The 25,763-nt window shown below is 39.0% G+C and overlaps 1 protein-coding gene across 1 annotated transcript in view; it reads right to left on the bottom strand.

Annotated features, from left to right (window-relative positions):
• The window catches only part of LOC134801107 (protein Skeletor, isoforms B/C), a 60,687-nt gene that overhangs the window by 11,624 nt on the left and 23,300 nt on the right, over positions 1 to 25,763 (bottom strand). Inside the window, exons 3-6 of the mRNA XM_063773635.1 lie at positions 6,751 to 6,860; positions 5,847 to 5,968; positions 2,954 to 3,065; positions 171 to 389 (exon numbers count right to left, since the gene is read on the bottom strand). Of these exons, the coding sequence (XP_063629705.1) occupies positions 171 to 389; positions 2,954 to 3,065; positions 5,847 to 5,968; positions 6,751 to 6,860 (563 nt within the window). The remainder of the gene's footprint in view (positions 1 to 170; positions 390 to 2,953; positions 3,066 to 5,846; positions 5,969 to 6,750; positions 6,861 to 25,763) is intronic.

Here is a 25,763-nt window from a genome sequence, read left to right as displayed (position 1 = left end):
CGCCATCTCAAAGCAAGCGTTTTGTTGTGGGATATTATTACCTTAGTGCCAAACGGATTGGGCTCGGTTCCATCGCCGACCCAGAAATATGCTCCAGGCCCAGCACCAACATAAGGCAGATTAGGAACATAGAACGTTTTGGCGTCTAGAACGCTGATGTTGGAAATTACCTTAGTGCCAAACGGATTGGGTTCGCTTCCATTGCCGACCCAGAAATACGCGTCAGGCCCGGCGCCATCATAATGCAGATTAGGAATGTAGAACGTTTTGGCGTCTAGAACGCTGATGTTTCCAGAGCGGAGGCCGTGCGCGAGCCTCTTCAGTTCGGGGAGGACTCTCGGCCTCGGCGGGTCGAGGCCTGGCGGGATGAATACGTCGCCGAAGTTTACCTGCATGGGTCAAACACAGATTTAGGTTTTAATTTGTTTTATCTTCTCCCGAAAGTGAAGCACATTGGTGAATTGCACAATTGCATATTTTTGATACGGGCTAAATCTAAAGGATGACTCACGCTAGACCGGGCCGTGCCCGATCCGAGGCGTCCGACTTGTCATTTTCTATGACGGCTGACGGCTGAACGGTGATCACGTGGTGCTTTCCAAAGAAAATGAAGCGCCGGAAGCTCCGGCCCGGCCCGGGCCCGGTCTTGCGTGAGTCATCCTTAAGCCTGATAAGGTTGATGTAAGTTAAAATAAGGCTATTATTGCCAACTTTTGGGAACATAAGAGAAAACTTTACGCATGTCAAACTAACGTTTAAATTTGAATTTTGCTAAATATGCAAATAAATATTGTATTTGTCTGTTGGTGACAGCCTGACACCTGGAACGGTGTCAAAATAATAGTTATTTACGATACAAGTGCGGGAAAGAGGAAATTCGAAACGAGCGGCGATAAATTAAAACACGACGGTAATTCGCAACTCGTGTGGATTTAAAACACTCCCTTCGGTCGTGTTTTAATTTATCGCCACTCGTTTCGTATTTCCTCTTTTCCGCACTTGTATCGTAAATAACTATTTTAGATAAAGATAAAATATACCTACCTATGATAATATATATATAAAATATTCATTCATATTTAGCATCATATCTAACTCAAACCGCCTTCAAATTATACGAAACAATATTAGTTACAATCAAACCTAATTACTACGTCTGCTACACCCGTTATCATCACAATTGAATGAGCCACAGATAAGGGAACGAGCGGGTGAATGGAACTCGAAACAAAGATGGCGGCGTTTTGGCGGGAACGGGCGCGCATGCGTACGCACGCGATCGATATTTTGACGCGATTGATAACTAGCGTAATGCTTTAATAACAGCGGGTTTATGACTGGGGTAATATTTTTGGAAATGTTTTAAATTACCTAAAAAAATTAACCGTGTATGGATGCAGGATTTTATGCATATTTCTAAGAGTATAATTGTATTGAAGATTAATTTGATCTATAATTTCCTTGATATGACCTAGACCGATCTATTCAATGGTAAAAATTCCAAAATGTCCGACCTACCATGTCTTCACATTTTTTCGTAGTAGGGCTAAGAATAATAAAGCGTAGAAACCTAATTCCGTAAAATAGGTATGCCCATAAACAACCTACCCTACCCAAAAAATTAAACCAAAATCTGACTATTTCCTCGTCACTCTTACTATAATCGAGTGAAAAACAGACAGAAGATACTACAAGGATGATTGTAAAGACTTCGTTCGCGTAAAATTGTAAAACTGCCTCTCCCACTCTTTTTATTTGCGTATTACTATCAACCCCCATTTTACATATACCTAGTTAGGTTAGCTGGTAAATCCTTCGCCCAACAACCGAATCAAATTTATTTGTTTCAATATACTGACAATCGTTTTTATAAACACACTGTTAACTAACAATTCGTAATCCTTATTACAAATAAGTAATTAAGGTCCACATATGGTGAGTTAAGAATGCTGATCATAGTACCAACATTCTGAGATTTCTGAGCATTATTAGGTACGTTAGATACTTACAATAAACCTTCGACAGCAGACAGACAGCCACTTGATGTCCTTCAGCCGCTTGCCGCCCGGCAATCGGAGCAGTATAATATGTCTGTGTTTGTGTGTGGTATCGTTGGGTACTAACATGTAGGCTTGAGTCGGTCCTGAACTAAGAACTATTAAGAATGAAATCCCATCAAGGACCGAAAGGAACTAAATCTTTTTGCACGCTCTTAATCGGTCTTTAGGTCCTTTAGTTCAGTGGGATTCGAGAGCGGTTGACTGAGTGAAACGTATAATGGACGGAACGAAACGGTTGTCAATGTCGCTGGCACGGGTGTGAACGAGATGAAAGAACGACGTGACACTCCTAAGCCCGTAAAATATGAAGGAAAATCAAATATATTTCGACATATTCGATATTTTTTAATTATGTTAAGGTGTTTTAATACTTTTAATGTTTAATACCGACACATCGTATCGTACAAGTTGAATTGTATTCAGTTACCAAAGATTGGAAAGAAACCAATGAAAAATCGACGCCTTATTTCCCGGCTCTCAACAACCGAACTGAACTAAAGGAACTAAAAGACCGAACTAGTTCGTTTGACCGATTGACCGAGAGCGGAGCGCTCTCTGTAGTGACCGAGCACTGAGCAGGCACAAGCCTACTAACATGAGCATCACGTGTACCTACTTACAGTAAACTTTCAACACCACACAGACAGCCAGTTGATGTCTTTCAGCCGTTTGCCGCCCAGCAACCGCAGGAGTATACCTGTATTTGTATGCAGTATCGCTGGGTACTAACATGAGCATCACGTATACTTACAGTAAACATTCGACACCACACAGACAGCCAGTTGATGTCTTTCAACCGTTTGCCGCCCGGCAACCGCAGAGTATGTCTGTGTTTGTATGTAGTAGGTATCGCGGTGGGTGTGGGTACTAACATGAGCATCACGTATACTTACAGTAAACCTTCGACACCAGACAGACAACCACTTGATGTCCTTCAGCCGTTTGCCGCCCGGCAACCGGAGCAGTATGTCTGTGTTTGTGTGAGCCGTCAGTATTGGCGGATCTCTGGAAAGAATTGACATTTAGTTAGCTATAAAATGCATCTGTAAAGGAAGGATTAATATTAACAATAAAATGAAGATATACCTATACGAGTAGGTAGGTACGTACCTATTAAAATATTGTTGCTTGATTGACAATAGTTATATGAGCGAAGTTCAACCAATCATTGCAAATAATACATACATTTTGTTTTAGGTATTCACATTTTTAAAACACGTATCTCAAATTAATACTATTCTCAAAATAACATACCTAATTATTCTGCAGGATCATTGGCTGAGTATCACCGAAAACTTTTTAAATCATTAATGTTTCTATGACTAATCATAAAGTTAGTTTTTTTTAAATAAGTACCTATTCAAAACAACTACTGAATTTCAATCCGGTCGCGGAAGCACTAAATAATTCTAATCGCTATAATTGAGTTAAATAGAGGTCCATTTCGCAAAATAATTAGCAGAATAATTAGCCAAAAAAATGAAATGCAAAAATAAACAATTAAGTTAATTGTCCTCCCCCATTATATTCGCAAATGAGTCCGTCGAGTAATTAGATAAACATGATGAGATGGGGGATAGGGGGTTGGAATTTGAGTTTTTATTGCGATGTTTAGTGATGAAAAATTCTCTTATTATAGATAGAAAAGTTATTTAGTCATTTAACATTTTAAACATTTTTACTATAGTCTGTATCTTTGGGTATTTAGAAAAGAGTAAACGAAATCTACCCTCAAATGGCTTCTTTAGACAGCTGTTGAATATAGATGAAAACATTACAATGACATGATCAAATAATGTAGGCTAAAGTGGTCGTTCAGTGACAGTTCCAGGTGGTTTTGTATTTGGTTTGTCAATCAATAAATATTATAACTACCCGAAAATGTACAAATTATTTGTTTACTTTTATAGGTACAAAGTATAGGTAAGGTCAATGTGGATAATTCCGTCATAGGGTCTATTCCGTCCACTAGAGTTTTTCTTGATCAACGAACAACATTGATAATTTCGTGGACAAAGCAGCGATTGCTTTTAGTTTCAGCAATCAAAAGCAAATGTTTTTTTCCTACGATTGAAAATCAAAGAAATATACGTTCGTGGACGGAATAGCCCCTATGACGGAATTTGCCACCTTGACCTTATACATTTTTAATTGACCGAGCGAAAGCGAACGTCTCTGCTTCAGCGGCCTTAGCAAGAGAATCATTTCCATCAGAAACATTTCATTTTAGCGTTAGATGCGCATTTCTATTTTTTAAAGTTGTACCAAAATTTTATGTGTTAGAATTGGGAATTTTTATATTATTTCTACTCCAGCTTCTACTCAGAATCACGAGCTTTTTCCATTTTTACTGAGAAAAAACGTGTCCCCAAAATTTTTGGTCCTTTTGGTTACGATTTTCAATACAACCTTCTATGACCGTAACAAAACGGACAGCAAAAATTTGTATGAAATTTTAGGGACACTTTTTTTCTTGTATTAGGATCGAAAGAGCTCGTGATTCTGAGTGGAAATAATATAAAAATTCCAAGATCTAAAATTCAAGTTAACTTTAACTAGAAATGCCCAGATACGAGTTTGACAAACTAATCGAAATGCGGGTAGAGCGTTCCGGTTATTCTTTGAACATGCGATGGTATCGATTTTTTTAATGTTACCGAACGCGGAACGAGGTGACTGTAACTTTGATTTATTGAATAGTTCACTACGATTAGTACTTTTTAGGGCAGCTGCGATTACCACCAAATAAGTATAATACCTAATGCTAGCGTATAGTTCATTTACCTTATTGTGAATGAGGGTTGAAACTAGGCTGATCGCTACATTGACTAAGTAAAAATGACGGAGCTCTGAGGTAACATACATATAAAAAACAAAAACAAAAATACGGTCGAATTGATAACCTCCGTTTGTGAAGTCGGTTAAAAACGAGCTGTGCTCAACTCACTAAGGCAGCGGTTCTCAATCTTTTTTTTTGTCGGAACCCTTTTGGAAAGCGAAATACTTGATGGAACCCTACAATAAAACAATAGTTTTTAGAAGTGTGTTTTTTGCATAGTAAAATTTTTAGAGGCGACTAAAGCATAGTGTTCTAAATTCTTGCGGAACCCCTGCAGGGGTTCCGCAAGAATTTAGAACACTATGCTTTAGTCGCCTCTAAAAACTACATAAAAACAAAAATACGGTCGAATTGATAACCTCCGTTTGTGAAGTCCGTTAAAAACGAGCTGTGCTCAACTCACTAAGGCAGCGGTTCTCAATCTTTTTTTTTGTCGGAACCCTTTTGGAAAGCGAAATACTTGATGGAACCCTACAATAAAACAATAGTTTTTAGAAGTGTGTTTTTTGCATAGTAAAATTTTTAGAGGCGACTAAAGCATAGTGTTCTAAATTCTTGCGGAACCCCTGCAGGGGTGTCGCGGAACCCTAGGGTTCCGCGGAACACACTTAGAGAATGGCTGCACTAAGGTGCGGGTACTACAGTTGTCAACTTACCCAGTAGTATAATCTTCGGGATAGGGTATAGGCACACCTTCCGGTGAGGGCTGCGGTGTGTCACCGACCCAGAAGTATGCATCAGGACAGGTCCGTCGTACGTAACACATTATAGTTCAGGCTCTATAGATGTGTTCGACCAACGTGGTATTAGTTCTCTTGAATAGGGTATACGCACTAGAGTTGTCAACTTGCTTGGTTGTGTACCTAATCTTCAGGATAAAGTGTAGGTGTACGCACTAGAGTTGTGCTCAACTCGCTAGCGAGTGAGCACTACAGTTGTCGACTTACCTAGTCGTATAATCTTCAGGATAGGGTATAGGCACACCCTCCGGTGAGGGTTGCGGCGTGTCACCGACCCAGAAGTATGCGTCAGGACCGGTACCGTCGTATGCAAAGCCGCGCACGAATACCTGATAAATTAAATTAGGTAGTTAAAAATAGGACTTTTTTATTAGCATTTACCTACCCATTTATCTACAATAAAAAAAACTTAAAATGTATAATTTAAGCGACGAACAATATATTTCATGTGCAATATTAATTTTTCCCTGAATGAATCAATGGAATCCCCTGTCTTTTTTGAATACAGATACCTATTGGATTTCGGGGTCATTGCGCAGCTGCGGGGTGTGAATCTCACGCTGGAAGGTTGATGAAAAATAACTCCTATTTATAACGTACATTTCCAACTAATTAATTGAAAGTTCTACATAAGCTAGGTAAGTAAGTACTTACGAAAAAATATGTCTGTCAGATCGATCTGGCATAATTTTCCATATATTTAAATCCAGAAGCCTTGAACTAGCCGGCCTCTCGTCGGCCCGCGGAGGCGCGGATGTCGTGTGTGTATACTGGTTGAGGTCGATGGGGCCGTAGGATCGTATGGCTCCGCTTAGGCCGGCGCTAGAATGATGGTGGTTGAACTAACCGTGCTCTCGTCGACTGCGTACACTTGCCGACGAATGCCGTGCGCGTACTGGTTTAGCCGGCCGATGGTCCGACCGTAGTATGGCTCCACAAACTTTGAGGCCGGCGCTAGAATTATGGTGGTTGAACTAACCGTGCTCTCGTCGACTGCGTACACTTGGTCACGAATGCTGTGTGCATACTGGTTCAGCCGGCCGATGGGCCGACCGTAGTATGGCTCCACTCACGTTGATGCCGGCGCTAGAATTATGATGGTTGAACTAACCGTGTTCTCGTCGACTGCGTACACTTGGCCACGAATGCCGTGTGCGTACTGGTTTAGCCGGCCGATGGGCCGACCGTAGTATGGCTCCGCTCGCCGCGTCGATGCCGGTGCTGAAATTAAAGGACTTTGTTAAATCATTCTTGAAATCACTCACTTTTCTATCGCAATGTTTACGAGCCAAAATGATTGCGTCATTCTCTAACCGCCCAGAGGCCTAAAAAAGGTCTTCAGTTCATATAAACTTGAATTTTTATTTTGACAAATCAAAATTACAAGTCTTGGCAGGTTTTGATTCCGGGCGAATACGAGTAGAGTATTTATAATAAAATGTGTCCAATTTTAGCGATCATTTGCAAAAAGGATTGGAGTTTTATCCTACCGACTACGCCAAATAGGTACCTAAATGACGGCGTAAATTTCACCTGATTAAAAAATAATAATAATAATAATTATATATGGCCTTGTGGACCGCGAAGTACCGTACTACAAGTACTTACCTGCGCCTGTTCTCGAGAATGGTCGTGCCACGCTCTATTGGGATCGATCTATCATCACTGACAGGACTATTGTAGCCAATAAGCCTGACATAGTGATAATAGATCGATCGCAACGTCGGGCTGTGCTCGTTGACATCACCATCCCCCATGATGAGAATCTCGTGAAGGCCGAGAAGGACAAGTCCAGTAAGTACCTAGACTTGGCTCACGAGATAACCGCCATGTGGGATGTTGATTTGACGATCATTGTCCCGATAGTCGTTTCAGTGAACGGTCTAATAGCGAAGAGTCTCGACCAACATCTTGAGAGACTCTCGCTAGGTGGTTGGATCAAGGGTCAGATGCAGAAGGCGGTGATCTTGGACACGGCGCGGATAGTCCGCCGGTTCCTCTCTCTGCGGCCCTGACCACCGGTAGCTTGGGCCTTGCCCCGCTGCTGGCGGCACCCTAGGTTAGGTTTTTTTATAATGTGTTTATATGTATTTTTTATCGTTTTGTAAGTGTTTTTATATTTTACTTTTATATTCATATTATAAATAACCTAACTTGAGATGAAAAATAAATAAAGAGCATAATAATTCAGCCTATATAGGTCCCACTGCTGGGCACAGGCCTCTCATGCGCGAGAGGGCTTTGGCTCTGTTAGCTATAATAGTCCCCACGCTAGCCCAATGCGTGACATATTGTATACATAGGTAGATTAGTAATCAGACGCCGACTGATTGTGGGTACACACGCATATATTATAATCGCTTTCAAAATAAATCCTACGTTGAACGACCGTATTTTTCTTGGTGCCTCTTCATCAGCTCTGACTCTGATCCTCGTCTAAGGGCATACCTATTTAAGTAACAGTTTTATTACACTTTGGAATCTAAATCACCTCTAAAATTGCCTTCAACTAAACTGAATTTAAAACATTCTATACCGTAGCGTTCAATTCCTTGACGTAAATTCAATCAATTCTCTTCGGCTGTCAATGAGATTAATGGAACTTTGGAATAGTTCCGTAGTTTGAAACTCAGTTGAAAACAGAACTACAGATCAGTATTTAATATACGTGGTATTAGATTTAATTGAATATTGCTTTATGATATTAACCGAATTTGAAAGCATAAGATTCTTCATTTTTATATAGATTGTGCGAAAAGACTCTATCCCTGACATTGATCCCACTAAAGATTGGCCATTTTACTATCCAGTCATCCGGTTTGTAGGGTTTCGTAGTCACCTAGAAACCCTTATATAATAAAATTACCTTGTAAAATAACGATAATAACGGTAAAATAAAAACTGAATGAAATATGAACCATGAGTCCAAAAAATATGAAAAAAATCGTGAAACAAAAGCTTAATAAATACTTTCAATGAAAACATCGATTCAGTCGTTTTTGAGTTATTGCAAAAAAATCTTATTTTCTTAAAAGACGTACCTAAATACAAAGCGCTGCAAAGTCCCTTATGAAGTTCCAATATATTTGGCCACTTTGGCCGTCACTATCAATTTGATGCTTGTACACTAGGAAATTCAACATTTACAAGGAACTGTTATGAAGCGTTGGAAAGTAATATTGAATCAGAAACGAAGCGAGTCGTAGCTTTGTTTGCACTCATATGACCGATACGTTCGTATTAACCTACTGTAAGTATTTCTGTTGCCTTTTTAAATATTGGATATTATTAACTATACTCTGTCAAGCCATTTCTGTCAGTCGAAAAGAGCGGCAAATGAAAAAAATATAGAGAAGAAATTGAATATCGCGGCTTTTTCTACTGATAAAATTGGTTTGGCCGGCTATAGTGCAGCTTATGCCCGCAACTTCGTCTACGTGGAATGATGATGATGATGATGATTGATAAAAATCCTAAAGAAGGACTCTGGGTCTCAAACTATCTTCAAACCAAATTTTTTTAATTAAAAAAAAACCCCTACGCTGTATGTCAACTAAAATCCATTTTATGCCAAAAATGCCTCAAGTCATTTTGAAAAGAGCTCATACTCTTCAAACTGCTGGATCAATTCCTATGAAACCTAAGGTAAGAAAACTCGCTTTCACGTAAATAAAACGCATCGAAATCGGGCCATCCGTTGGAGAGCTAAGATGCCACAGACTGACAGACAGACAGACATTGACGTCAAACATATAACAACCCTCTTTTTGCTTCGGGGGTTAAAAAACTATTTTACTGCAAAATCAGCACGGATATGATGGTCGTTCTTGTGTACGTGACAGCGTGATAAAACGATATATTATGTCACTGTCTATCCCGCGGTGTGACAGTTATTTTATCACGTGGATAAAGCCATCCATAATACGCCGGCAGAAAACAATAACAACTTTACAAATCGTCCCCATACCTCAAATCATAACCATCCCAAATCCCAAGGGACAATCATGTAGAATGTAGAAACAGTTATTCTCTACAGAACAACGTTCATCATTGACACATTTCACTAACCTTCTATCACTCTTATTGCAACCACATAAGGTATACCAATAGTCAATCGTATGCGTTACGTTACCAGAGGACTACCGCGAACACCCGAAGTTTGCATAATCGCTTTCTCTCTTACACCAATCAAGTTGTAATTAGAGTGACAAAGAACGATGCCCGCGATTTGGAAACTCCGGGGTTCGCGGTAGGCCCCTGTTACACAACTTCCTGATCTATTCTAAGCCTTACAGCTAAGAGATAAGGACGACAATCAGCTGAAATCCCTCGGAACCTCCCCATCTCTTAACAGCTCGTTATTTATCTAATATCCTAAGCGGGGGTGTTTTGACTGACGACTTCATAATATGCATAAAAGAGGGACGATTACGGATATACAGTTATCTTGTTGGGGTGCTTTCCTCCGACCCAGAAGCAGTTGGTTTGTTTTTAAATTTGGAACTGTTGCCAGGGAGGTTTTGGGATTATACTAAGCAAGTTTTACTATGGGACCACCCCACAAACAATTTGGTCGTATATCAAAGTAGCTATACGACTCGAAGTATTATAAAAGTAGCATAACAGTCGCCATTTTGACCGTACATTGAGTATTGGTGCATTTTATGCAACTAAACAGTCGGATAAACTTATTGTCGTGTAGCAAGGTCGAATAAAAGTTTATTCTACCATTTTATACAACTAAATAGGTAGTCGGTGAAACTTATAGTCGTGTAGCAAGGTCGAATAAACGTTTATTCTACCATTTTATACAATCATAAAATTTGGTGGTATAACTATAAACCTAAAGTTTGCCTCAAATTGTCAAACCCTGAAAACGCGAAAAAACAAAGGCGAACGGACGGACGGACGGACAGACGGACAGCGGAGTCTTAATAATAGGGTCCCGTTTCCCTTTGGGTACGGAACCCTAAAAAGCAAAAGTATTACGAACATAGAAATGCGAACAAGTGGTATCAGAAAGCTACACGGACTTTATTACAAAAGTTGCGGCCTTAGCAACCCCCCTCGACAAACTGCGAGCAAATGAGATTAGGAAACAAATAATATTTCTATGATATTATATTTTCTTCTACAATGGTACTCATTTTGCGTCAGAAAAGGAAGTAATGTCAGGCGTGGCTCACTCCGCGATTTCGTCGCTTTGCAACAGGTAGCTACAAATATACCTCCGTTCCACACCAGTTTTGGTGGCTAGCCATAAGCCGCGCGTGGCGCTGTCGCCACCTAGCGGCCATATCTGTCCTGATCGTAACAGACGCGATTTGTTAGAGAGTGAGTCTTCTGTACCTAATAGTACTATTATTTATTCTGTGGTAATGTAAATGTACGATTCCCACCGTCCGGCTGGAGTCGGGCCGCGCCGGAGCGCATTTTTAATTTTACTTGCCTTGGCTGGCCACTACCGTGCCCCCAGATTCGATAGCGTGACGAGGGTTGTCTATTTTTGTATGGGATTTTGAACAGCGCGCCAAGCGGAACGTTTTGGAAACTCATAATCCCATACAAAATGACACTTAACGCAAACGCGTAGGTATGTCACGTCACGATATCGAATGAAATTTACACTAGAGGTAACATGTTAGGGCCACTTGCACCATCCCACTAACCCGGGTTAACCGGTTAAACCTGGAGTTACCATGCATGGTTACCCATACAATTTGACACTTTAAAAGGTTAACCCCGGGTTAGTGGGATGGTGCAAGAGTGGCCCTTACAGAACCACAATTTTCAACAGATTTCTGTTAAAACGATTTTGGCAATTATACGTTTTCCCACATTGGTATATACATACTATATATTATCTGGGAGACCGAGCTTTGCTCGGAAAACATATAAAAATTCAAAAATGCGCGTTTTCCCAGAGATAAGACCTAGCTAGATCGATTTTTCGCCGCCGAAAACCCCCATATAGCACATTTCATCGAAATCGTTAGAGCCATTTCCGAGATCCCCGAAATATATATATAAATAAATATATATACAAGAATTGCTCGTTTAAAGGTATTTATAACCTTGTACAACCTTTAAAAACCTATAAGCCTGCACCCCTGTCTCAAGGGTGGGTCTGTCAATCAAACATCCCCTACCACCTTAGAGCATTTAATAACTGGAGTCGCCTTTAAGAGCTTACCCCTCTGCTGAAAAACTTGCACAATTGTGCAAACTTTTGTATGGACTGACATGGTTATTTGTACGTTACGTACAAATCATGTAGAAATCGCAATACATTGACGTCCCCTACCCCGCAAAAATCAGCAGACTGTTTTATACAGAAAATGACAACCAAAGCACAGGGCGGACACGCCATACATCAAAAATCATTTGCGTTTATATGTGTGCGCGGCACGTCTGTACACGCGTCATTGTGTATGTGTGGGTAAGTCGCTTTACTGAGAGGACGCCAGAAGTCCGCCAGATTCATGTCGCGGCCAGTCGCGGGGCGAGGTAATGCGAGTCGGGGCGGGGCGGTGCCGCGTGAAGGTGCGTGGCCGTTCTGTATGATAATACTATTACTTATTCTGTGACCAAGGCGTCTCCAGTTACTAAATGCTCTAAGCATACCGCTTACGATATTACGGCGCGTTAAAGGATGTCGCAATAACGTGCTCGCAAAATAATGGGTGCAGGATTTTTATAATACTAGCGACCCGCCCCGGCTTCGCACGGGTTAACAAATTATGCCCTTAAGGGCATTGCCGTATTATATCTATGGACTGGCCTTACGGGCACTAAAAATGGTACTAGTTCAGCGGTGTGACTCACGAATTCGAGCCAATGAGCCGTGCAGCCTAACGCAACTAGTTGCGACCAATCGCGCGCGTGATGCGAACTCATCAACCAATCGCGTGCGTGATGCGAACTCATCAACCAATCGCGTTGTAGCGGTGTCACACCGCTGTACTGGCCCCATTCTTATTGCCCGTAAGGCCAGTCCTGAAATATATACGTCAATGCTTAGGGCCACTTGCACCAATCACTAACCGAGGGTTAACCGGTTAAATCTGGAGTTACCATGGTTACCAGTACAATTTGACACTGGGTTAACGGTTAAAGGATGACACGTTAGACCGGGCCGTGTCTGGGCCGGAGCTTCCGGCGCATCGTTTTCTATGGAAAGCATCACGTGATCGCCTGTCATGTCATAGAAAAGTAAGCGCCGGAAGCTCCGGCCCGGACACTGGCCGGTCTAACGTGAGTCATCCTTTAACCGGTTAACCCCGAGTTACTGGGATGGTGCAAGTGGCGATAAACTTTCCTCAAGAATCACTCTTACGATAGGTAAAAACCGCATGAAAATACGTTCAGTAGTTTTGAAGTGTATCGCGAACATACATACACACAGACAGACAGACGCGGTGGGGGACTTTGTTTTATAAGGTGTAGTGATACGAGGCAAACGAGCAGATAAATCGCCTGAGGGTAAGGCATTACCATAGCCTATGGACATCTGCAATACCAGAAGGGTTGTAAGTGCGTTGCCGGCAATTAAGATGGGAGTACGCTCTTTTCTTGGAGGCTTGAAGAGGAAGGTTTCGAAATATTGTAAAAAAAGTATTAGTACATTTTTTTGTGTGGATGGGGGAAACGTATTTATTATATAATAAGTGTTATAAATTGAATATAAAACTAAAATTAACTAGGTACAATTCAGATAACTAAAGCTAAAAAATTAAAAATACCTATCAAAATTTTGCACTCTTGGTAGGGTGCCCATCACGCAGGCACAGCGTTCCCGCGCTGGATTGCTATGGCCAAAAATATATTGCTATTTGTTTGGATAGTTTTTTCGGGTTTAAGATAAACACATTAAGATAACCATATTTTTTCAAAATTCCGGATAGTCTCACTTTCAAAAATTACATAAGTAGTAGATTTTCATATTATTTAATGTTTAAAAGGTACAAATATAAAAGTTACATTTATTATTTTTTTGCTTTTTTTACCTTTTGGATAAATTCATGGCATCAAATTTGTAATATTGTTCATTTCGCTAACGAGTATGATATATCTGCTTGTACATTTCGGGCCCCGCAGCCCGGGCCCGGCCCCTCACGTACATTTAACGCAGTTTTGTCTCGTTCCGATGCCCGTTTGTCTAGGGGGCGGCAATTTACTAAATTACGGCCTACGAACGCTATTTAGGCAAAGATATATCATTTATCGAAAAGGTTCGTCACTTAATGTGGCAATATTATAAAAACGCAAGAAATAGCTGTGTATTGTGTATACAATTACGTTAATTACACATAGCATAGTTCTTGTAGAAATTTTAAGTAAACTATAGATCTGTTAACAACTTGAATGTCCCTCGATAGGTCTAATTCCTAGGGCGATTGGTAAATAATGTCATTTCGCATAAAAGTCTGCCATTCGTACATTTTGGTTTTGTGAATTATATTAATTCTTACAAAGTAGTCAAACTACGAATGACTTTGTGAGCCAGTTTGTAGCAACTAAGCCTACGTAAGGCAAAAAAAAGTACCTATCCATAAAAAAAATGTTAAAATGACTTTTTTTTACGTAAACAGTGATATATGAACCCAACCCTAACTTCAAACATTACCCTATAAAGACGCAAAATCAATGCACCTCTTTCTCAACGTCTCCATCGACCCTCCACATTCCGGGGGCCACAAAGGGTTACCGAGTCTTATTTCACTCGCGCACTTTCGAGTGTTGACGATGACGAGTCACACTTTCAGGTGAGAATTTGAATCGTCCTTTTAGAGTGAAGAAGCGTCTATTTTACCGAAGATAAACGTAGTGGTTTTATTCTTTTGCCGGAGCTATTCAGGAAAACTGGAGTAGGAAGAGCTAAGATAAACAATGAATAGATTACACTGAAGATTCATAAAAAATCAGTTACTGAAAACGCACAATTTAACTACTTAAACTGTTAAGGTAAACGATTTGGTCCCAGTACATGTCATCTTGAAACTTAAGTCATTGTCAATAGAGGTGACAGCAAGGTGTCACCTATTAGGCATTAGCATATCGAGCGCTAGTACGTTTACCTTATTTATAGGTAGGGCCTTGCAATTTGAAACATTTTTTCTTCGAATAGCTCCACTTACATTTATAAATTCAACTATGTATAAGAACACATAAACTAACAAGTAAACAACAATATAAAATAGCCGGTACCAATTTGAATATTAATTACAAACCAGTGAGCACCACTTAGGGCCACTTGCACCATCCCACTAACCCGGGGTTAACCAATTAAACCTGGAGTTACTATGGTTACCAGTACAATTTGACACTGGGTTAACGGTTTAACCGGTTAACCATGGGTTAGTGAGATGATGCAAGTGGCGCTTAGAGGATTAAGTCAAAAACATGTTGGTAAAATTTTACAAATCCGAATACGCCTGCGGGTTATAAAAAGGCATTGCTGTTTTACGATGGAGCAGTGAAGGGTTAGTAGTAAAGTTTATGGCGGCCATTTTGAAATGAGAGCTTTTTATTTTACTTTCAGAGTTAACAAAACCGCAGGCCAGTGGATGCATTCGATTTTTAGAGATTTCTTACATATAGCTATGTTAGTAGCCAGTTTGTTCAAAGTTGTATACTACCTACACTTTTTTTATTTGTAAATGTTAAAAAATGTTCCAAGATATTCAATTTCATTGCGTTATCATTGTCCATTTTTCATAACCTTTGTACAATGATGGTAACGGAATGGAAGGAATGAAACATGTATGGAAATTTTGTATTGTGACCTTTTTCTCCTAGTACTGTGATATTGCAATTATGAGTAGAAATAATATAAAAAAACACAAATAAAAAAAACTTTAGATACAATGGCCCACCCAGATATTAAACTACAATCTATTTAATATGACAGCTGAGATATAAATCCCTCAAAATGAATGAAGAATTTCCACAAAGACAAAAAATAAAATACACTTAAAAGACTCATTAATATTTCATTCACTCATCCCATATCCTACTTAAAGCTCCCAAACCCGCCTCTTAGCTTAAAATCCTTTATCAATCCTCTTCCGTTGTCCCCCGTTTTCGCAAATCGTATGCACCCCAGCGTCGCTAGTAGCTACTGACATTGCTTAGCGAGCGAACGCCAAAGTTAACGGCCTCCTAGCCTAGTTGGTAGTAACTGGCTACGAAGCAGGAGGTCCCGGGTTTGAATCCTGGTAAGGGCATTATAAGTGTTTATCACATCACAGATATTTGTTCCTGAGTTATGGATGTTTTCTATGTAAGTATTTATATATCCTACATATTCTATAATTATATATATCGTCGTATAGATACCCACTGGGGGACTAGGTCGATTTGCACAAGATTGTCTAGTATCACTAATATCACTATCGGTTTGTGACTGCTGAAGGCCTACTGCGAAACACGTTCGACGTGTTGGCTCCCTGTCACACTTACGTACGAATTTACAAGTGCGACAGAGAGGCAACACGTCGAACGTGGTTTGCGGTAGACCCTCTTATCATTGTGTAGTGTAAGTGAGCGAATACGTGATAAGAGAATGTGCCATGCGAAAGACAGGGACAACATGGTTAGTGATTTATGTACTCTGTGACGTTAGCCTCAAGTGAAAGTATGTTAAGTAAGTAGATCTTGTAACGCACCTATTTCATATGCCATTCATGGCCATTCTCATCTCTCTTGCGCTTGCATTCTTAAAGAGCCTGGATTCGTATTCTGGGGCCCGTGAAAATATATGAATATATGGGGCCGTGGAAGTCCGTTTCTAACAAAAGCTGTCAAAAAATGACATCCGCTTGTATTACAAGTTACAAGCTTTTGAGCAACGGGCCTCTGATTGTAATGACTGACAGGTTATTAATTTTCTCTATCAAAACTGACATTTTTTCAACCAGAAGCGACACTTTAATACTGACAGATCATTTCAATCTGCATTGCATTTTAATACTTAGGCATTAGTGTAATTTAGATTTCACTAGACTTATATCGACCGGGGTATTGTCCAAATATCAGGAGCTCGAAAACAATACAAAAGGTAACCACTGTCCATATCCCGGTCGATATAAGTCTAGTGAAACTAACCGTCAATCATTCAAAACTGTTAAATTATATTTTTACGCGTGTGTGAGTATTTATATTAAGTATGTAGTAATAGTACATTATTGTCGAGGCTCGGAAGTAGCTACTTGCAGGCAGAGGATTCGTTTTAAACGGACGACCTTGGGAGTCCGTTTAATTGAATCCGAAGCCAGCAAGTAGCCTTCCAGCCGAGTCATATATAGTGCTTTTCTCAAAAATGGTGCAAGAAATATAAATATCATAGAAATATTTTACAAAAGCAACTTTCTTACGTATATATTTTCACAGAAAAAAGTAGAAACAATTGAAAAACTTAGCTTTGCCGCCTTTTTATTTTTTTTAATAAAAAAATAGAAGTGTATTTTTCTGCCGAAAATACGCCAACCTATTTGAGACAGCTAAATAGTCGCGGTACTAATCATCTGTTTGGCTGTTTAATGGGCCTGTGCCTTCATTTGATATGGCCATTTCAATTTTTAAAAAGTTTGGAACTCGACAAATAATGGAATTTGTATGCAACATTGCAGTCCCAAAATCGAGACTGCAATGTTTTTAACTTTTTAATTTTTGACTGACCATAAACTACGCGCTTCGCAACCTATTTTTTAAACGGCAAAGTCGACTTTGCCGTCCATTTTTGAGAAAAAGTTTAGACTGACTGGTCACGTAGGCGATTACTCTTTAAGTATACAGTAATATTCGAATACAGGAACATCCGTCTTACGTTAAGTGCCGCTTGGACACCCTACTGTTTTACTCGATTATTGCAGTTTGAGAAAGAGGGTAGTGCTATGATTGTTATAGTGAGTGGGGTATTATTTTTCACGTATATTACTTGAAATAAATTGGGAAATATATTAGTTTGGTTAGGCGCGAGAAAATGATTACAGATTAAAACATTTTTAGATTTACACGCATGATTTTCAATATATTTATATCCTCCTAAGTCTCAAGTTCCTTTTAAAAGGACAAAAATAAAAGTCATTTTTCTTTTGCATTTCTCAACCGATTCTTATGAAATTTTGTGATCAGGTTCGGTAGGTAGTGAGATAGAATTTTTCTGTCATTTTAGAATGTTAATGTTAGAAAGAGTTAATGTTAGAGATACTTATTGGCCATAAAGTACTTACGCGCCAGTAGGATCTATCCCAAGGCTGTTGTGAATTCGCTATGATAATGACTCAACAAAATAAAATAAGTAGATATTTTTATTGAAGTGAAAACTTCTTTAGCGGCGCTGTGCACTTTTTGTGATGGGGAAAAAAAATTAAACTCGCGACAGGTGTCACGTGACCATAAGATTCGTAAGACGTAAGACGGACACGTGACCTGATCGAAAAACTGTTACAATGTCATTGAGTTTTCACTTCTGCCGGCACTCCTGGAGTGCAACCCGTTGTTTTTTTCATGTTTTAAGGTTATCGCGACGTCTACAGCTCACTAGTAAATAAATAAATATTATGGAATAATCTTACACAAATCGACCTAGTCCCATCGTTCAGTTATATCTTAGCAATATAGCAAAAATGGTTCAAAAATCCTAAACGGACGATTGTGAAAAAGTCTGCACATACTGCAATACCGAATCCCCTCCGATACAAAGTATACGTATAATGTACCTGAATACTGTTGTTATAGACTACCACTCCCAGACACCGCTTTGAAAAGACGTTTCGGTTTTCGTAAACGCTCTATGTTTACGAAGACCGAAACGTCTTTTCACGCGAGCTGCACCACTTTGTGTCCGACAGAATTGTATACTACTTAAGTACAATATGCCTAATCTATGTTTAGCTCTAGAATTCAATGTTAAAGAATGGAAAAGAAAACAACATGTAGTTCCAGGAATCTAAAACAATAATAGAGAGCATACTAGTAGAGGTTGAAACCACGCGCCAAAAGTATCTGCTACCCGAATCGAATATTCTTCCAAATACTTTACCTAAAATTTATATTTTATGGACGACCTCAACAAGCCGAAATCTCACGATCCCTGAATAGGATTGTCGTAGTTATCAACATAACAGCGTGACAAATAAAATATTTATTTTAATGCAGCGGTGTTAAATATGTACGTCTCTACGTCGTAACTATGGACGCAATCAAAATAATCGGTCATGGTGGGAACCATACCATGGAGCACCAATGTGTGGTGATCGCAAGTCTTAGGTCGCGGACAAATCAAAGCCATTCATACAGTGCGCTTGACCAAATGAACACTATGAACAGAGGGGCTACCGCGAAAACCGAAATTCGCAAATTGCGGGGATCTTTCTCTTTTACTCCAATGAAGGCGTAATTAGAGTGACAGAGAAAAATGCCCGCAATTTGCGAACTTCGATTTTCGCGGTTATAGCCCAGCCTTGATTTGCTACTCGCCACATCACGCGCCGTTTGAGTCCAGTCCGAGTCCTTAGGTCCTTACATGCTTCATCTCAGTGGAAAGTGATCTGTGAGTATTGCATACAAAGCGATAAGGGTGGGGATGGGGTGCTGATCAAACATAATACCAACTAAACGAGGGCGGCGGTGAAATAACGATGATTTTATATTACTTCTCGTTTTGAGGTTAGAACGACGTTACAATATCCTCTAATTTTGGAATTTGTCCTTTATAAAAGACTTAGGGATCTAGGAGGTTGGCTCTTAACAGTTTTTTTTAATACTTATTGTTTGACTAAGAGCGCTGGTGGCCTAGCTGTAAGAGCGTGCGATTTTCAATCCGGAGGTCGCGGGTTCAAACCCCGTCTCTCGTATACCAATGCGTTTTTCGGAACTTATTTATGTACGAAATATCATTTTACATTTACCAGTTGCTTTTCGGTGACGGAAAACATCGTGAGGAAACCGGACTAATCCCAATAAGGCCTAGTTTCCCCTATGGGTTGGAAGGTCAGATGGCAATCGCTTTCGTAAAAATTAGTGCCTATGTCAAATCATGGGATTAGTTGTCAAGCGGACCCCAGGCTCCCATGAGCCGTGGCAAAAATTCCGGGATAACGCGAGGAAGAAGAGAAGAGACTTATTGTTAGACTATAATTGAAGGCAGAATAGAAAAACAGAGAGGCAGAGGAAGAACGAGACGTGCGTATTTGGATCAGGCCAAAAAGAAAATTAACGTATTGACGTATCAGGAGCTCAAAATAGTGGCAGAGAGAAGAACGGAATGGCGATTACTCCACCGACAAAAGAGCTAGGCTCTTAAGAATAATGATGATGATGCTTGGTAAATATTACCCTCGTGAGTTCCAATGTCCTATTAAAAGGTAAACTTTAAACCTATTGTTATATTTCGTGAAAAGGAAAACTCAGCTCGGCTATCGGAATTCCATGGTAGGTACCTACAACGACCCCATTTCGAAAGTGTCTTGAAAAAGGGTCAATATAATAAGCGCTATTGTTTTGCTAGAAAACCGGCCAAGTGCGAGTCGGACTCGGGTCCCGTGAGTTCCATGGCACGGAACAAAGAAAATTAATTTGTTTACCTGTAAAATAATAAAGGTAAACAAATCATATTTTCGAATATATGGTGCGTAAACCTATATTGTTTGTCTATTTACTGTACTTATTTCTGTATGAAATTTCATCTTCTAACTCCCACGTACTTAGGTACTGCAAAACTGCCAAACTCGACGAAGGGTAACGTAACCACCCATATAACCATTCCAGTCGCAGAATCACAAAGTGGTAACTAAATGTCAGATGTGTCGTAACAGAGTCCACACAATGTGTCTAGAATTGTTTCGAAACAAAGTGTCGTCGCCGTGTCTACACTTTTCCGTAACAAGGTGTCGACACATTTGTGTGCACTTTGCGTGCGGTTTGCGACTAAATCTGACAGCAAATTTGTGACAGCAAATGTCAATATAAAATACCTCTTGAAAACCAAGGTTTGTCAAACTACTATTAGTGTCTCGTGTGCTCGTAATTCTAGTAAGTCATCATGGGCAATGCAAATGATAATAATCGACCGAAACCATATAAACACCCAACACCCGTCAACCTTTTACAGAAAAGTTTTTAAAGAAATTCAATAAGCTACTTAGGTCAGGCAACGAATGCTCCAAAAGTTGTAGAGGGAAATGCTCGGAACACAATTATTGACTCCGTAACTCGGTTTGACAAGTTAGGAGGTGAACATATCAAAAGTCCCCGGTCGTAGCCCTTGAGCGGGGGGGAGAGAGGGGGCTTTGAAGGTCCCATTTTCCCGTTTTTCGATTATATCTCGGAAACTATGCATCTCAGCGACATGGCCACTTATACAAAATGAAAGTTAATTTAATTTGTTACAAGTTTATTCAGTCAATTTTTTCGATATGTTGAATAGTTTTTGAGATATCCGCTCTTGAAAGTTTATTTAGGGCTCTCAATTTTATCTTGATATATCTATATCAGTGAAGGTGCTAGGCCGTGTTTGGTATCGTTTTCGTATAAATCTGGGGTGCTGAATCCATTTAAGATATCACATTGACACCATTCCACAAAATAAAAATAAATCTTTAGGGTTCCGTACCTCAAAAGGAAAAAACGGAACCCTTATAGGATCACTCGTGCGTCTGTATGTATGTCCGTCTGAATACACAAAATAGTTCTTTACCTATAGATGACAGGAAAACCTATTAGAAATGTGCAGTCAAGCGCGAGTCGGACTTAATGTACGGAACCCTTAATACGCGAGTCCGACTCGCACTTGGCCGGTTTTTTTGAAACTCTTCTTGACGCTTAACCGCTGAACCGATTTCGTTGAAATTTGGTATAGAAATAGTTTGCGTCCCGGAACAGGACATAGGATAGATCTTATAACCAAAATCATCTTTTGAAGGTGTGAAAAGTGGCGTGGAAATTTGTACGGGAAATCAATAACCGCTGAACCGATTTATATGAAATTTGGGATGGTCTACATCTTTGATTTAGTTAAAAATGATGAAAAAACATGACTTCAAACCTAAACTTAAACAGTATTAACTTCAAGAAGTCAATTCTGAATCCCCCCTACACCTCATTTCACACCTTTAAAGGATGATTTTTGAGATAACTTATTATATCCTGTCTCGGGACTCAAAATATATGTGTACCAAATTTAAATTAAAACTGTTCAGCAGTTTAAGCGTGAAGAGGAGTTTAAAAGAAAGTATTTTAATAAGTTTATATGTTTTTACTTCGGAATGGTGTCAATGTGATACCTTAACTAAATTTGGTACTGCGAATTTATACGAAAACGATACCAAACATGGCCTCGTAGCTTTACTGTTGAAGAAGTCAAAATAAAATTGAGAGCCCTAAATTCTTATTACTTGGCCAAACTTGTGTAGAAGGAAAAGGTAAAATAAAAGTCTTCGGCAGGAATATAAGACACAAATATATTTTTTTTGCGTTACTATTTCATTCATCAAATATAAACATACCTTGATTATACTATTCTAGTGAGATCCTCATAGATAAACAAAAACATTTACTTAAAAAATTACAAGGTCGAAATGTCACGGAACTTGTGAGAGTAATATGTGAAAAATAAAACATCAAACATCAAACATCAACATTTATTCAGCAAATAGACCACAAGGGCACACACACACGTCACCATCGAATATACATACAAGCAAAAATAATAACATCAACAATTTTATAAAATAAAACTAACAATTCAATCTAACTTATTACAATTACTAAGAGATGTATATGGTCTCTTAATGTCGAATTACATAAAAAATACAGATACAAAACACAAAAAAAATCTAAAACTTTTATGACAAAAAAAATCTGGACACAATTTAAGAATCACCCAATTGCGTCGAGGAATCATCTGTATTTTTGCTTGTTTCATTACCTCCTCGCTTCTTTTTTGTCCTTTGTATTCTGTAGCAATTTGTTAGATCTGAAAATAAAGATAACTTGCGTCGTCACGGATGTCGATTTATAGGTTTTAGGGAGTGCAGAATTCGAAAACGATGATCATTCTATAATCCAAGATGGCGGCTACGCATTTTGTCATAAAAGTGGAATCCAAAATAGTCATCATTTTCGAAATCTGCGCCCCCTAAAACCTATAAAACGATATCCATGACGACTTTTATGACATAGTGCATTGCCGCCATTTTGAAATTGAAAATGTTATCGTTTTTGAAATCTGCGCCCCCTAAAACCTATAAAACGACATCCATGACGACTTTTATGACATAGTGCATGGCCGCCATCTTGGAATCCAAAATAGTCATCATTTTCGAAATCTGCGCCCCCTAAAACCTATAAAACGATATCCATGACGACTTTTATGACATAGTGCATTGCCGCCATTTTTAAATTGAAAATGTTATCATTTTCGAAATCTGCGCCCCCCAAAACCTATAAAACGACACCCATGACGACTTTTATGACATAGTGCATGGCCGCCATTTTGGATTCCAAAATGGTCATCATTTTCGAAAGCGGGGCCCCCTAAAACCTATAAAACGACATACATGACGACTTTTATGACATAGTGCATGGCCGCCATCTTGGAATCCAAAATGGTCATCATTTTCGAAATCTGCGCCCCCTAAAACCTATAAAACGACACCCATGACGACTTTTATGACATAGTGCATGGCCGCCATTTTGGAATCCAAAATGGTTATCATTTTCTAAATCTGCGCCCCCCAAAACCTATAAAACGACACCCATGACGACTTTTATGACATAGTGCATGGCCGCCATTTTGGATTTCAAAATGGTCATCATTTTCTAAATCGGGGCCCCCTAAAACCTATAAAACGACATCCATGACGACTTTTATGACACAGTGCATGGCCGCCATTTCGGATTCCAAAATGGTCATTATTTTCGAAATCGGCACTCCCTAAAACCTATATATCGACACCCATCTCGACTTTTATGACAAAGTGTTTTGCTACCATCTGCATGCAAGACATTTCTATTATTTTTACGTACAAAAATGGCCCCCTGTCAACTTTCAATCGAGATTTAATCGATAATTTATTCGATTAATATTCAGATTAATTCAATTTCAATCTATGTTAGGTCGACTAAACTAATCGCGATTAAAATTTGAGAATTAACTTTTTTTATTCCATTAATTAGTCGAATAAACAGTTAATCGATTAATGCCCATCTCTGACCACGGCATTTTTACACTTTGAGAATATCTGAAAACAAATCAACACAAGGAGCCATTTTGCAAATCCAGTAACATACCAGTAACTTTGTTATTACTTTTGACAGCGCGTGTCATGTGTCAACACAGAGTCGACACAAAGTCGAAACATTGCAACTACTTTGTGACTGCAATATTTCTCAGCCTTAAACCATATTTATACATCATATAATTAACAAGTTTCGTAGTATGTAAAGCGTTATTTCTGTTATTTAAGTATAGTATACGCATCGAAGTACTAAAAATGCTTCAAATAATATAGTTATGAACACAGGCACTGAGAAGTAAACAATTTCATTTCCGGCTAAACTAAAACAATGTGGTGGCGCGTTGATTATATTACACTTAGTTTATCAAATCACTCGAGCAGTTTAATTCCCCATAATAATTTAAGTCCTATTGTAATATAAATGCAAACAATATATAATTACGTCTTGTAATCCGTTTTAGAGATGGCGTATTAATGTCACTTATTTTTATTTAAGTATTTTTCCATCTGACAGTTTCCATTTGACAGGAACAAAATGAACGAATGAACGAATGATTTTGGCATAAAGTAGTCGCAAACCCGAAACAATGTGTGCACACGGCGACCACACTTTATGTCACTTTGTGTCATGTGTCGACCCTTCCCCATTTCTGGTAACTGTGTCGACACGGCGACGACTCTGCGACTGGAATTGTGACCGAAACAGCCGGTGTCGACACAAGATGTGTCAACACCGCGTCGTAACGGCGACTGGAAATGGTTGTATGGGCATGGTAACGCGTAATTTAATTAATGTCGTATCTTGTTTATTATAAGAAGTATTATATTGACGTCACGTCTTGTCCTTAGTCCTTATGAGTTAAAGAAATTCGACTGATATAGAAGTTTGAAGAAAATTGTTTGTATAAAAACGATTTTACTCGCTCTATGTATCTTACAAACAAACAACATTTTGAAATGATAAAAGATAAAAATAAGTTTATTGCACACAAAACAGGCAGTACAATACATAAATTGTTGTGACATCGGGTGGGTGCATAGCATGGGTTAAATAGTACCGAATTTCCAGGGGGCACTTATAGGTTAGGCCTGTACCGCGGGAGATCAAGTACGCATTTGTATGTCATGAGTGATAGTTGGAATAATAGAAGAAAAAAATTATGAAAGTACATTGTTTGTTAGTGTTAGTAATAATAATAACTACCCGAGAACATATCGTCGGTGCGAATAAAATAATCGCCATGTATTTTTAAGCTACTTTTCAGGAGTAAAAAATAACTGTTTATTTTCCTGTTTGTAATATATTTGTTGCACCTGTATCAATGATTTTTACATGATACTCATGAAGAAAATAAACAGTTTTTTTCGTAATTTTTTACAATATTACATAGCGACTTAAATTTGGTTCATTAAAATCGTCATGTGTGAAGTTTGTACACATAGCGATTTGTTGCCAAAGTAACATAGTACGAGAGATGATACATAGCTGATTTTAGGGTCTATGTCGGGTAATCCATTCTACAATAAATCGCCATGTGCAACATTATCGCCATCACCCTCGACGGAAAACAAGGCATTCAATTTCGTGATGTGCTAAAAAACCACATAGCGAATTTTTTTGGTTCTGTTCTGTTTTTTTTTTACAAATGTTGTTCTGTGTTCACATAGCGGAATCGTTATTTTCAAAACTAATAAAGATATAACAAAAATATTTATGTGGGTCGACGGGAAATTGAAAAAGGAATTCAAATATGCAAAAAATCGTAAAAACACACATAGGGATTTTTTTATTCGCACCGACGACCTAGTGAGTGACGCATCCGTGTGCGATGACCTTTACCGGTTTTTTGCTAACCCATTACAAGTTGCCGCTTTTTATCTA

The sequence above is a fragment of the Cydia splendana genome, chromosome 21, assembly GCF_910591565.1.
Source record: "Cydia splendana chromosome 21, ilCydSple1.2, whole genome shotgun sequence".
NCBI classification, from domain to species: domain Eukaryota; kingdom Metazoa; phylum Arthropoda; class Insecta; order Lepidoptera; family Tortricidae; genus Cydia; species Cydia splendana.
Note: the sequence above shows the minus strand (reverse complement) of the source record. Positions and strands in the feature narration are given on the sequence as shown.